Below are 16,070 nucleotides of genomic sequence, written 5' to 3'. Positions count from 1 at the left end.
TCAACACACCATGAAGACAGTTTAAGACTTTATTATTATTATTATTATTGTTATTATTATTAATATTATTAATATTATTATTATTACTACTACAGAAAGGCTGTTATATAAATTAGCATTACACTTACTCTGGTTCATCTACACACATTTTGTTTTTCTGATTATGAAGGTTATATTAAGATTAGGCGAGAAGTCTAGAAATAATTTTCCTTCAATTTTATTATTCTCAACTGTTAAAGCCACAGGCACAACATGGTTCAGTGGTATAAAAATGACTTTAATTTTTACCTTCATGCCAGAATATCCTTTGTTAATTTGAAAATATACACATACATTCGATCTAGATCTGAATTTATTCGAATATAGATTTCTAAAAGGCTCATCTTTTTTCTAATTCATATCGAAAATATGAAATGTGTTACTGAATATCATCCAATACCAAGAGAACAAATCAACAATAAAAAAAAAAATGAACTACATAAAGATTATATCAACCAGATGAAACATGCACACACACACACACACACACTCTCTCCACACACACACACACACTCATTATTTTATAACATGATACCCATGAACAAGAATTAGAGAAGCTTATCGCATAATGGAAACTGAAGCAATCATTACATGATCCACAGCATGAACATGATTTTATGTGCAACAGGAAAAACTGAAAATGAAACAAAAATATCCCTTTCTTTCGCTTGTTTTTTTTTTTCTCTCTCTCTCTCTCTCTCTCTCTCTTTCAATCTTATTTTCTTTCTCATCACAGCTCACAGATCAGGGTCTCCATGGCGAAGTGGTTCTCGAAATGCCGGATCTTGCGACAGTTCAGAGCTTCACGTTTCTGCAGACCTGTTTATCAGAAACAGAAACAGGATATCATGTGTTTTTGCACGTGTTTCTGTGTGTGTGTGTGTGTGTGTGTGTGTGTGTGTGGGTGTGTGTGGGTGTGTGTGCCAGAAACAGATATGTAAATAACCTTTTTGACTATCATGCTATGATAGAATCTGTCAGTGTTTGCTGTGCTGTACCCTAACACACTGATATCGCTAGTAACACACGTCTCCCCCCGTCGTTTTCTGACACGTTTTGGTCACTAAAACCGTTTTTTCGGAAAAACCAGGTGAGTCAATCAACATCAGGTCACATTCCCCTTACTATTCCTATTCCTATTAAATGTGAAACTAAACCATGTTGAATTAAGGAAGTGGCTCGAAATGCTTAAAAAGAAAAAGTATACATAATGAAACTTTATACAGAGTTGCATTGCTGTCATGCAAGAAAAGAAAATCCCCATTAGCATGTCGTTATACGAGAAAAGGGTCTCATTATTACAAGAAAAAAACGTCTCTTTATTACAAGAAAAATATCCTGTTACAAAGAAAACATCTCGTTAGTACGAGAAAAAAATTGCGTTACTACGAGAAAAATATCCTGTTACTACAAAAACATCTCATCACTAAAACCACCTACTTACGAGAAAAACATTTCTTTATTACAAGAAAAATATCCTGTTACAAAGAAAACATCTCGTTAGTACGAGAAAAAATTGCGTTACTACGAGAAAAATATCCTGTTACAAAGAAAACATCTCGTTAGTACGAGAAAAAAATTGCGTTACTACGAGAAAAATATCCTGTTACTACAAAAACATCTCATCACTAAAACCACCTACTTACGAGAAAAACCTCTCATTAAAAAAAAACATTTCTTTACTACAAGAGAACCATCTTGTGAAGATGAGATAAATACTGTATGTTATAAAAACACATAACTGATCTAGTTTTTTTTTCAAATATAGCCCACATGATTACATAATAAGGTTCTGACAAATGGCGGAGTTGACAGAATTTGTCAAATTTTACATCACACTTGGCTTAAGGTACAACGTCAGTGATCAGGTAGATGATGCTGTCATTAGTGAAGCGTGAAGAAATGCTAGCTGTGAGATCAGACCTCTGAGACACAGCTTGTTTGGCACAAAAAAAAAACAAGACAGCTTATCACCCAAAGCATGGCGAAGCATGGTGGTGGCAGCATCACTCTATGGGGCTGCTTCTATTCAACTGGGACTGGGGCTATAGTCACGATAGAGGGGAACATGGATCATGTGTGTGTGTGTGTGTGTGTGTGTGTTCCTACCCAGTATGGTGTCTCGGCGCTGCAGTCTGTACGTGTCTTTGTTTCGGCACACTTTGTAGATGTAGGAACCCAGGGGCTCGATGTCATCCAGCTTCTCCGTCACAATCATCTGCTCGTGCACCAGATACGTCTGTGGCAGGTAGGTGCCGGCCTGGAAACACACACACACACACACACACACACACACACACACACACACACAGCACAGATTTACACAAGGATTTTCAAGCCCAGTGTCACTACTGCATACATTAAATACAATTATAATGTAAATATAATGAAATGCAAATTTAGTACCTGCCCTCCGGTTTTACATTAATTTACACTCAATATTTATTCTTAAAGCCAAATCCTACACAGAGCATGTCAGCAGTTTGCACATGTACACATCCACCTTCAGAATATTTTTATTTATTAGTAGCTTATTTCTCCGATGTGACTGAGCCATTGCAAGTCCAGGACCTAAAAAGCAAAGTAAATAAACAGTAAATATTCTTTCACCTTGAGCTTGGCCAGCAGATCCATTAAGTCGTGAGGAGGCATGACCACGGACGTGTTCAGGGGAATCACGTAGCATTTATCCAAACTCAAATCCAAATACGCTGTCAGCCTCTGAGAATCACATAACACACACACACACACACACACACATATATATATATATATATATATATATATATATATATATATATATATATATATATATATATATATATATATATATATATATATATATATATATGACCTATTAATTACAGAAAGTTATTATATAATATTAGTATGTATATTATATTATAATTCTTATTGTGATAATTAGGCTAAAGTTTCGTAATATATTATATCTGTCCTGACAAGACACATTTGAAATAAATTATAAAATGGACAACAAGCAACAAGAAGGGGAAAAAAAAAAAAAAAATCATCCTTGGGTATAAATTTTGATAGTTCAAATTCAATTCAATTTACTGTATATATAGTGTTATATATATATGTGTGTGTGTGTATATATATATATATATATATATATACATAATATTTAAAAAATTAACTTAATTTTAAAATTCTATATTTATTTAAAGGGATTGTCTGATTGCTAGGAATTTTAACTTTTATTTACAATCACCTCAATTCATGGCACCGAAAGACACTGTATGTGCTAATAATAATAATAATAATAATAATAGTAGTAGATAAGGAATCAAAACGATTTGAACAGTGTGTTGTGTTGTGTGCCTGTGTGATACATGTGTGTGTGTGTGTGTGTGTGTGTGTGTGTGCGGATGTTCCTCACCCGTTTGAAGTCGTGCACGATGACGGCCGGGTCGCTGTCGCTGAAGTTGGGCACCGGGACGTCGATGAGCTCCACCTCCTCGTCCTGCAGCACTCGCACGATCTCGTCAATCCTACGCAAGCCCACTGCAGGTTCCTCCACCAGGTCATCGTTCTCTTCCTGGATCCTGAAGTTCTCCTCACGGTACTTCACGCCGCACACAAACACCTGCCCTTCCTACACACACACACACACACACACACACAGGAAAGACCACATGACTCAGACATCGGGATTCTTGAGAAGGTACAGGTCAGGTTCATGAACATTGATTATTGCAACTAACTTTTATCTCACGCAGGATTTCATAACAGTTCAGAAAAAGTTATTATTATTATGATGATAAAACATAAGTAAGGAAGAAATAATCAATGACTTAGTGGTATGAGACTCTGATTATTTTCCTATACAAGTGTTTTATTCCTCTTACACCACTGCAACTTGCATTCATTTATTAATGAAGGACGTCATACTTTTTATCCGTTTATAGTCCATCCACAAGACAAGCTAGTTCCTGTTTTCACGTACATTATCGCAGCTATAAACAGTTGTTGTGTTTTTCTCTCTCTCTTGAAGTTAATAAGACAATAAAAAAACAGCTTATCATGTTACCAAGAAAAACCCCAAAGCGTAAATTCCTGAAGACTTTCCCATGGAGGAAAAATGACTGACTGTTACAAAGCACTGACACTGGAGACTCCTTCCATAAATGTGAAATAAACGTCTCTTTACAGAAAACCTCACCACATTAAACAACACACTTTTAATCACTTTATTAATACCCTTAGATTATTAAGTCACTGTGTAAGTTATAACTACGGAAACAATAATGATTAGAATGAGTGCGTTAATGTTCGATTTGGATTTTTTGCACTACTTCTCTTTAAACTGGGTGAAGATGCTTTTCTGCTCACCACAAATGTAAAAAACGCTTATCTGAGTTACTCTAGACTTCCTGTCAGCTCAAACCAGTCTGCTCATTCTCCTCTGATCTCTCTCATCAACAAGGTGTTTCAGCCTGCAGACCCTGCGCAAACAGGATGTTTTTTTTTTTTGCTCTTGACCTTGATTTTATGCATTGTGCTGCTGCCACGTGATTGGCTGATCGGATATCTGCATAAATAAGCACGTGTACAGGTGTTCCTAATAAATTGGAAAGGGAGTGTATAATGTATTAAGCAACAATGCGTTAGGAGTGGCTCCCATTTGAATTGAATACAAAGCAGTACGTAAGGAGAAAACGCTGCTTAGCATTTCATCATGTTAACTGTTGAGTATGTTTTTTTATTCGCAGTTGCTCATTAGATACAAGGACAAGAATGCCGTTTAAAACGTTTAACTCTGGTAGCATATACAGATAACTAGGCAATTTACACTAAATTCACTGCCACGTGTGCAGTAAAGATGCATATTCAAGCCAGGTTTTTTTTCTTTCTTTCTTTCTTTCCTTCTTTCTTTTGTAGATGTAGGCACATTTGTGAAAGACTATAATATACTCTCTATAATATACTGAGAATATCAAACCCATAGGAGAAAAGTCTCATGCAGTGACCTCACCTCCAGCACGTAGTACCTGTACAGGTAAGCTCCGCCCACAACCACACCCGACAGCACGAGGGCCAGTCCCAGGTAGAAGCACCAGCACCACGCCCTTGAAGGCTGGCCCACAACCTGCGCCGCCTCAGGGTCCTAGAGACAAAAACAAACACGTAACATATTCCTGCAGGTCAGGGCTCACTGTGTAGAACAAATTCACACCAGAAAGTCACGGTGAAGTTGCGAAATTTATCTATTCATTCAACAGAATGCGAGAAGTGTGTACAATAAAAGCTTCTAGCGCTTATATAACCCCGTGGCCGAGTGTCTGTCTGCTCCTGGTCCGTGGCTGGAGGCTGAAAAATGGAAGCTTTGTTTGGCAGAACAGTGTGACACACCCGTATGTAAACAGACCCGATCCAAAACAACGGCCAATTATGCGTGTGTGCGGAATCTGCATTAAAGCCTTCAAGTACGTGTTCCTGATCATGTTGCAATAATCTGCAATAATCCATAAAGAAGGCATGCCTGGACATGGGAATGACGACTGAGCCCAGCCTTTACAAAACCCAACCCAATCTTTCATTCTCTCTTTCTCTCTCTCTCTCTCTCTCTCTCTCTAGATCCAGTTTTTAAAATGTCTTTAGAAAAAAAAATGTTTCCATGAACTGCCTGAAGAATCTGTGAACACTTTAACTTATACGCATTTTTTTTTTTAGGTATTCCAAAAAATGTCTTGATTTTCGCTATCATGTGTGCCTCATTATACATATTTGTCCTTCGTTTTGACGTAATAAAACCGGTTACATTCATGGTCCGTTGATTATCTAACACTGTAGATAATACTAGTCTGAATATGTTGTTATATTAGACTTAGATTAAAACCAAACTTCACTTATTTTATAAGCAAAGCAAACAATATGTATCAGTAGGTATTTTCTTGTACTGGATTAATTCAATTCAATTTTATTTGTATAGCGTTTTGACAATATATATTGTAATGTAAATAACTAGAGTTAGATCCTTAATGAACAAACCAGAGGTGACAGTGGCAAGGAAAAACTCCCTGAGACTACATGAGGAAGAAATCCTACGAGGAGTCGAGCGATTATAAATCATAAGGATAGTGCGATTATAAATCATTACCCTTCTACAATGGTATATAATGGTATATAATGGTATATAATGGGTTGAAAGGATGTTCAGTACGAGCAGCAGGGTCTTTATGACTACAGCAGTACACTGTCCAGGTCAGAGTTTCCACTGAAGAACAGATGAGTCTTGGGGTTTTTGGGAAGTATGAATTCTTTGGGTATCTACATGAGACCATCCACAACAGCAGAAAGTCAACTAGGTCGGAGCTTGATTTATTTTAAATCAGCGTATTACTGATGTGTTTATGTATAAAATGGTTTAAATGGAATATGCTTCCCTTCCTTCTTATTTTAAGAATAAGAAGAATAATAAGAAGAATAAGAATGTTCACATCCTGAACATTCTTCTTCTTCTTCTTCTTCTTATTATTATTATTATTATTATTATAATGGTGAGGGAACGACTCTACAGCTGCGATAACACAAGTGAGAACAAGTGAGAACTATCTCGGAAGTCCCACAACATAACATAACTATAAATGGCTAAAAGTGCAATGCATTGTTTATTAATTAATTAACTTAAAAAATTATAAGAGTGGCAAATGTGGTAGTATGCCACGTTGTGTTTTATTCATCATATAAACTTGAAATAAAACATTAAGCTTGACAACAAAACAGCAATCCACTGCCAATGACACTGTAACTAAAGTATTTAATATCTAACATATTAATTACGTGTATAATATTAATCACAGAAATGGCAATTTATTAAAAAAAACCCTCTCACATTGTTTTAAACAAGGTTCTATAGCTTCCTTTTGGTTTCAGTCTTTGTGTTTTTAACATTTTAAGGAAGTAAAGTTGTCATCATGAAAAAAAAATGAATGTCAAGGCATTTTTTTTAGTATTATTATTATTAATAAGGTCTGTATTTCAACTCCTCGTTTTTTTCAGACTGTTAATATTTTTCTTACTACGTACTTAATAGCCATCACCACGTCAGTATTAGCAGCTAAGTAACTTTTGTGTAACGCTGAAAAATTATGTGACTTAAACACAACAGAATAATAATTCAAATTGTTTCACAAAGCAGCTTTACAGAAATAAATACATTCAAATGAAATTAAATCAAAATAAATTGTAAATATGTGAATTTATCCCTATATTTCTAACTATAAATGTATATGAATGTATAACTACATGCTGATTGTGTTTGTCTGTCATACACAGTGTACCAGAGGTGGAAGTGAGTAAGCACAACTGCTTTGTTTTTTGTTCTGAAGTCTGTAAACGTGAGTTTTTGTTTGAGTTTCACTCACAAATTTCAAAAGAAAAATTTTGTCTATAATCAACAAATCAACCCTCATTTGTCTATAATCATATATTTATATATATATATATATATAAAGTCATAAGGTGACTTTTTAGCATCAGGCAGCTTCATGTAGACGTAAACGTCTAATGAATCTAAACTCTAACAACATGCAAGACAACACAAATGAGACCTAATACACAGCGGTGTAATCGATCTGCTGCTACACACACTTTATATTTAAAAGGCAGCTAGCTATGAACTAGTCAGCTAGATTATTATTATTATTATTATTATTATTATTATTATTATTATTATTATTATTACGCTAGATAACACTTGAGTGATTAGCTATAAAGCTGTTTTTAATTATCACTTGGCTGATGTTCTCCCACGTTCTTTGGTTCCTTGGTTCCGTGGTGAAGAGAAGCAGACATCTTTTTATTTTGTGAATCTTTCTTGAAATGATACTTTCATAGGCTACTTTGAGCAAATTGTAGCCTTTTATACTTGAAGCAATTTGAAGCTATACTTCAACGTTTTAAACTTTTTCCCAGAGTACATATTTAGATGATTAATTCCACTTGAAGTTCAAAGTTTTCTACCGAAACAATTACACACACACACACACACACACATATATATATAAACATATGTACACACCCACAAACACACACACACACACTATATATACATATATATATATATACACACACCCACAAACACACACACGCACGCACACAAAAAATCCACCATCATCATTTTCTACTATGTTTCTGATAAACATTGTTCACACTGTATGTGTGTGTGTGGGTGTGTGTGTGTGTGTGTGTGTGTGAGAGAGAGCGAGAAAGAGATACGCATGCAAAAAACTTGCCCTAACAGGTTTTGCATTTCAAAAGCGTCCGGTATTTCAGCGTCGAGTCAGGAAAGCTGCTTTGCGTGTAACTGAAACTGCTGTGTGTGTGTGAACAGCTCTCACAGACGCACGACAACATGGCGGTCTCAGGAACGAATATTTAACAAGTTCCCTTAGGACTAAATACAACTCTCGCTTTTTACGTAAAGACCTGGACACACACACACTCGCACACACTCACACACACTCACACAATCGCATGGAAACAATGTTCTTATACATACAGTAGCTAAAAAATTCCCAATTTATAACATGACTCAATCCAATAACTTCCTGCTGGAATGTGTTAAACATTAACACCCAGATAAGGGAAAGGCAAATCAGACATTCATGCCTTTCTCAACAACTTGTGTGTGTGTGTGTGTGTGTGTGTGTGTGTGTTCGTTCATCTCGTGGTAAGTGATTGACTGATTGAATGATCAACCTAGAATCTTTTTTTTTTGTTTAATTAACAGTCTACTATATAAACAATGCAATAATAAAATCAATAAAATAACAGCTTTTACACCGTATCTAGTAGAACTAAAGTCCAAATGGGTTCTGCTTAGAACCTTTAGAGTACTAGAACCTTTTTTTTTCTAATAACCTAGCACCAAGTCTATAAATTTTTATTAAAAAAAAAAAAAAAAAACAGAATAAGACTAAAAATGTCATAAAAAGTTACGTTTAAAGGCTCATTTAAAAAGGTTACATCTAAAAACATTTAAAAAAAAGTTAAGGTTAGTTTTAAAGGCTCTTGTATAAAAATGTTAGTTTTAAAGGCTCTTGTATAAAAATGTTAGTTTTAAAGGCTCTTATATAAAAATGTTAGTTTTAAAGGCTCTTGTATAAAAATGTTAGTTTTAAAGGCTCTTATATAAGAATGTTAGTTTTAAAGGCTCTTATATAAGAATGTTAGTTTTAAAGGCTCTTATATAAGAATGTTAGTTTTAAAGGCTCTTATATAAAAATGTTAGTTTTAAAGGCTCTTATATAAGAATGTTAGTTTTAAAGGCTCTTATATAAAAATGTTAGTTTTAAAGGCTCTTATACGAAGGGAAGGTTTAAAAGCTCTTTAAAATAAATGTTAGTTTTAAAGGCTCTTATATAAAAATGTTAGTTTTAAATGCTCTTATATAAGAATGTTAGGTTTAAAAGCTCTTTAAAATAAAGGTTAGTTTTAAAGGCTCTTATACGAAGGTATGGTTTAAAAGCTCTTATTAAATAGGTTAGGAATAAAAGTCAAGGTTCTGTGTAGAACCTGAAGGCAGAGTGTTTTCTTTTCAGGAAAGTTCCCCAGAAAGAAACCTTCCTGAAGCTAGAAGGCTCCTTGTGAAGCTTCGCTCTTTAATTATGATATAATGTATAGCGTAATGAATCCCACACCCTGTATGGCGCACTACGTGTTAGATAAGGAGCGTTAACTTTATAGTAATCTTTGATGAACGTTCACGATTAGAGGGTTCCTCAGGGATAATTTCGTGGTTCTTAGCTTCCTGATGGGGTTCTACCTGTCTGAAAGCGTTTAATATTCACAGCTTTATATAGAATTTTTTTTTAAAAGACGCAAATCTTTAAAAAGAGTTCTGGATTTGTTTTTTTTTTTCGCCTTGCAATCAGGAAAAAAAAAAGGTACTAGACTGTACCTTTAATCGTTGCTGGGGTGGAACCCTTATGTTTTGTAAAATACAATAAAGGCACCAAAGATATACGCTTGAAGATATCACCTCATGAACAAGAGAGTGTGTGAGTGTGTGTGTGTGTGTGTGAGTGTGTGTGTGTGTGTGCTATGAGAAGCAAATCCATCTCCCTTCTTGCTATTTTAACTGTATAACAATTCTACAATTAGTGGGGGGAAAAAAAAGCAGAGAAAAGCCTGACAGGCAGCATCCCAAATCACTCCCTACTCCCTACACCCTACACCAGTGCACTACATGGGCTATGAAATGAAAGCACCCTACAGAGAAATCAGACAAGACATGCGGCAGGATCAAAGTACAGCATTAAAGTAAAAGCTTAGCTCTTTCTCCTTCATCCAGAGATCAAAGAGAACAACATGAAAAACATCACGCGTTTGTTTAGTCTGCGTCTGTCTCTGATGTGCGCCGAGGAAAATGTTTGTTGTGGAAACAAAATCGTTACCTTGTCATCGGGAATAAGAGTCTCGCTGTCCTTCTTCACCTCCTTTTGGGCAAGAGCGGAATTAAAGGTCACTTTGACCATGATGGATGATTTATTTAGAAAAGATCAAAGACAAGAAAGAAACCGCGCGTCTCTTCTCCTCTCCTCTTCTCCTCTCCTCTTCTCCAGCCAGCGACAAGCTTCTGCTGTGACGCAGATATGAACACGAGCACACACACACACACACACACACACACACACACACACACACACACGGAAGTTGAAGGTTGTAAGCTTATGACAGGTCAGCAGAGGGCGCATCTCCAACTTTATATAATATTATTTAAATATCTTATTTATTTATTTATTTATTTATTTATTTATTAGAGCCATAAATCCTTCCATTCCTGAACTATTCATCGACACACACACATACACACACATATATGTTCACTTGTTGTTTTTTTTTTTTTTTTTTGGACATATTGAGGGTTTTTTTTAATTATTATTATTATTATTATTATTATTAAACCCATCCACTTCATCACTGCTAATAATTACTACAACTCGATAATAACTAGAATAAATTGGATTATGTCCAATTTAGAGTCGTGATTTCCAAATCAGGGACCTTCGGGCTCTGCTTCAGAGACTCCTGATGGTCCCCGAACCCCAACTTGAATATTAAATAGATTAAGCCCTTTACTCCAGTTAGGATTCTCTGGGGTGTACTTGTCTCGCCATCTTCACCTTTGAAGGATATGTCGATAAATAGAATTCTGTAACCGCTAACTAACCACCAGCAGCATGGCATTTCAAATCTACACTATATGGCTAAAAGTATGTGGACCATCACACCTGTTGAACGTCTCATTCCCGATTTATCCCCCCTGTGTTTGCTGTTATAGTTATCTCCACTCTTCCGCGAAGTCTTTCCACTAGATTTCAGAGCGTGGCTGTGGGGATTTGTGTTCATTCAGCTACAAGAGCATTAGTGAGATCAGGCGCTGATGTTCTGGGGTTCAGTCGGTGTTCCAGTTCATCCCAAAGGTGTTCAGTGGGGTTGAGGTCAGGGCTCTGTGCAGGACACTCGAGTTCTTCCACTCCAACCTTCACACACCATGTCTTCATGGAGCTCGCTTTGTGTACAGGGGAACAGGTTTGAGTCTCTTAGTTCCATCCATACCCCTTATCCTACACAGGGTTGCTGGAGGCTATCCCAGGTAACTCGGGGCACAAGGCGGGAGATACCCTGGACGGGGTGCAGGGCACAATCTCACACACTACAGGCCATAAATACCAATCAGAATACACTGCATGTCTCTGAACTGCGGGCGGAAGCCAGAGTACCTGGAGGAAACCGCTGAAGCGCGGGGATTCCACAGCCTTGGAGGTGTGAGGCAATGGTGCTAACCACTAAGCCACCTTGCCCCCTAGTTCCAGTGAAGGGAAATTGTAATGCTATAACATACAAAGACATTCTGTACAAATGTGTGCTTCCAACTTTGTGGCAACAGTCTGGGAAAGAACCACATACGGGTGTGATGTTCAGGGGTGCACATACTTTTGGCCATATAGTGTACTTAGATAATAATAATAATAAAAAAAATTACATATTAGAAGTAATATTATTTTCCCAGGAAGGTGCATAATATAATCAAGTACTCATAAAATCAAAATTGGTGGGTTTTTTTTTTATTTTTTGCACAAAACTCTTTAGCCTGTAGACACAAATACACAAAGAGTAAAACTGTGTTTTGTAGATATTCAGATTTTAATTGGACTGTTTTTCATTTCTGTTGAAAAAGGTTGAATTTTTTTTTTTTTTTTATGATACTCCTCTAATTTGCATCCAATCACAGGCTCTCGAGAACACATTATACTCTTTGTCTAATTGAAGTGAACTTAAGATAAAGAACGGTAGAATGGTTCCACCAGTTCCTGAAAAAAGAGATAGAGGAATATTTCTCCCGTGTGTCACTATGCCTCTGAAGCGGCCTGTAATATGGGTGCTGACAGAAAAAGGTACAGGATGTACAGAGCCTCCAGAAAGTACTCACTCACACACCTTGTCTCACACACACACACACACCTCCCAGTGATTATTTCTGTTTTTTTGTTGTATTGCAACATCAAATTTAATCGTTTCATAATGGAATTTTTGCTAATAAATTGAAATAAATTATTTAGATCTCCTCAGGATTATTTCAAAAAAAAAAATCTAAAAACTTCCGCAGTGTGAATTGTCCTTTTTGCAGCAATCTACAGCTTTTATTTGTCGCAGACGTGTTTTCAATCCAGAACCAACAGGCTGAAGAACCGTTTCTACCTGCAGGCCATCACGATCCTGAATAAACTGTAATCCAGGCTTTATTCCGTCTTCCTCTCTGTCACTCCTGTCATACCTCCACTACCTCCCACACACCGCTCACCTCACTGACAGCTCAAGGACATTCATGGACAATCTCTTCACATTCACGTTCTCTCACTTTTTGGGGATGTTGCAGTATTTCTAAGGACACTATTATCACTTCACTGCTGCTAAGGACTAAGTCCTGTCTCTGTGCAATATACTGATATATTGATATACTGATCATATTTATTACACACTACACATACTACTACATCCAATTAAATTGTAAATGTAAAAAAAAAATGTAAATGCTACTTTTTACTGCTGCTTCATCTGCTTTTTATACTCTCCTATGTCTATAGAGGACTGTTCAGACACTACAACTGCACATATTCCAGTGTTTACTGTTAGTAGGATCTGTACTTTACTTACGTACTAACTAGGCATGCATACTATACATAATAATATATTCTGCATATTTTGTATATATTGTATTTTTAAATAATCTCTTTAACCCACTTTCCTCTCCTCCTCCGTTTATCTATCTATCTATCTATCTATCTATCTATCTATCTATCTATCTATCTATCTGCATCTCTGTGTTCTATCTATCTATATATATAGATATATATATATTTGTATTGCCAGCTCTAGAGTACCTGAGCCTCATCACAAGCATTTCAATGTACAATTGTCATTAACATTTTGTGCACATGTCTAATAAACCCGAAACTTAAAACCATAAACTTTGCACATTTTGATTTTTGCCATTTTCTTCCATTCCTCAATGCAGATTTTCTCCAACTCTGCCAAACTAGATGGAGAATGTTGGTGGACAGCAGTTGTCAGGTCACAGATTTTCAACTGGGTTTAAATCTCTGCTTTGACTCAGGTTCTCCTTAACAATTTGCTCATATTTGGTTCCATCCATTATTCCTGTGATGGCAACGAGCATTCTAGTTCCTCCTGCTGAAAAGCAACCCCAGAGCATGATGCTACCACCACCATGCTTGATCACAGGTTTGTGCCAGACATTATGCTCTGGCTTTAGACCAATTGGCTCAACTCTAGTCTCATCAGATCACAAAATCTTTTTTCCAAATTAGATTTTCTAACATGGACTTTCTCAGAGATGGCTTCCTTCTGGCCACTCTCACATAGACAGAACTGTGACAAGCCGATTATGTTGTTGAGGTCTGCACAGGTTCTCCTAATTCAGCCAGTGAGCTCTGTAACTCCTTCGGTGTTGTAGCGGTGTTGTTGACACTTCTCTAACACTTGCTCTTCTTGCCAGAGCACTGAGTTTGGCCTGATCTTAGTAGTGTCTGATTTGTACCATTATTTTTTTTCCTACTCTGTTATAATAGATTTCACAGTACTCCTAAGAAGGTTCAAAGCTTTGCCTAGGTTTTAATAACCTTCTCCATCTTTTTTTCCCTCACGAATCTTCATGGGCAGTTCCTTGGTCTTCATGATAGCAGGACTGATCTGAGAAGTCAGAGATATTAATTGTGCAAGCATACAGTTGGACACAGGTGGGATTTAAAATTAAAACTCTTTTTTTAAAATATTTAGTTTTAAACACTAGTCCTGGATGAAATTGCTAAAACTTATCAATTAAGCAGTTTTTAGATTTTTTTTATTTTCAAATAATTCTGAGGAGATCTAAATACTTTATTGCATTGAATGTTGTCGAATGTCCACAAAACATGTTAGTTCATGTTATCACTTACATTATAGAAGCTATAATCCAGGGGTATTAAAGTCGTGGTAGGTGACGAATCAGATTACACTTATATCAAGTGGGCTGGACCCAAAACAATCAGTCCAACAAAAAATCAACAACTTCTCTTAAACGTGTTCATGCAAAATGCAAATCAAAAAACATAAAAGTTGCGATTGCATTAATATTCCCCCCTTCTTGCGAAGAAACCACTAAAATGGTTCATCTGGGAAGAGACATGCTTACAGCGTCACATTTTTAGCTTACTAATCAAGAATTACTTCTCATTAGCACTTTATTTTCAGTAGTGGAGTTTCAGGTCCTGAGTATATTGCTCTATTTTGCCCCCTAGTGCAGGATTACTCCTATATTACTATATAAATTATATAAATTATAAATTATTATATATAGACACTACTATAAATTTGTGACCGTCCACTTATAAGCTTATTTCCTTATAAACTAATAGACAATCAGCTAAGATGACTTTTTACTTTTTAATGCTTAACCATCAATGGTTAGTTCATGGCTACTCAAGATCTAATATAAGACAAATATATTTTATAGCTATTTTATTTTGAACAAAATTGTAGGGATATTCTTCATTTAAAACTAGCATGGGAACGTCTTTTTTTAAATTTAAAAAAATATTTTAGAAATAATATTTACAAATCTAAATAAAATAGCTATACAATTTATATACTACATATAATACTTATATAATAATACATTTTCTAGTGTTTTGTTAAAACTCAGGCTAATCTTAACAATCATGCATTTGCTAACTCTTAGCAATTAATTTTATAGGTAGATTAATTCGAAAAAAGGTTCGGAGACACGATTAACAAATGGGGTTGCGAGAGAAACTCACAATCTTCTCTTTCGTATTACTCATTCATTTTACAAAGTAGTATTCGAAATATTGCTCTAATTACAAAGACGGATTTTGCGTGCTAGTATTTTGAAATGTTACTGAGAGTCGCTTTCAAACAAGCCACATTTACATTTTTTAAATGCATACCAGTCTTCTAGATTTTCTGGATTAGTAAATACTATTGAATGTAAGGTCAGAGTTTTCGATTTGAGACACGACTCATGACAACAATCACGATGACGGCAGAACGTTTTGACAGATCTCGAGAGATCGCTAGTTTGTTAAATGCTGCTGTGCATGAAATTGCTAACCATTTTACAGTTAGACTTGGAAAACACAAACAGGGATGTTTTGACCCTGACGTGGCATCTAACGAATGCAGGTTTTAATCCTCCGGATGTACATAAATAAGGCAGACCAATGTGTGAACAATGGCACTCACATTGCTGCTGCTTTGCATGCGCATTCAGAATACTGCTAAGAATAGACCAGATCCCTCTGCTTCACACCGGGCCACATCACACCTACGTATATCAAAATGGCCTGTCATGTTTTATTCCTTATGTATCTCTGGAAGCTGGATGTGACAGTGGAAAGAGAGGCACTCTTTCTTTCAAACACGCTTCCTGACTTTTTGAAAAACTGTGTCTAGAAATGTGAGTTCACCTTCCCACTAGTCAG

The 16,070-nt window shown here is 36.0% G+C and overlaps 1 protein-coding gene across 1 annotated transcript; it reads right to left on the bottom strand.

Moving 5' to 3' along the window:
- Positions 1 to 730: 730 nt before the first annotated feature.
- Positions 731 to 10,675, bottom strand: itm2bb (integral membrane protein 2Bb). Its single transcript, XM_026911022.3, has 6 exons — positions 10,461 to 10,675; positions 5,036 to 5,167; positions 3,440 to 3,655; positions 2,650 to 2,760; positions 2,149 to 2,299; positions 731 to 858 (listed from the first exon to the last, which is right to left on the bottom strand). Exons 1-6 carry the CDS (start codon positions 10,539 to 10,541, stop codon positions 770 to 772), a joined length of 780 nt encoding a protein of 259 aa, XP_026766823.1. The 5' UTR covers positions 10,542 to 10,675; the 3' UTR covers positions 731 to 769.
- Between the last annotated feature and the right edge of the window lie 5,395 nt (positions 10,676 to 16,070).

Source organism: Pangasianodon hypophthalmus, chromosome 5 (assembly GCF_027358585.1).
Source record: "Pangasianodon hypophthalmus isolate fPanHyp1 chromosome 5, fPanHyp1.pri, whole genome shotgun sequence".
Lineage (NCBI taxonomy): Eukaryota > Metazoa > Chordata > Actinopteri > Siluriformes > Pangasiidae > Pangasianodon > Pangasianodon hypophthalmus.
The sequence above is the reverse complement of the archived record's forward strand: the minus strand, read 5'-3'. Positions and strand labels throughout refer to the sequence as shown.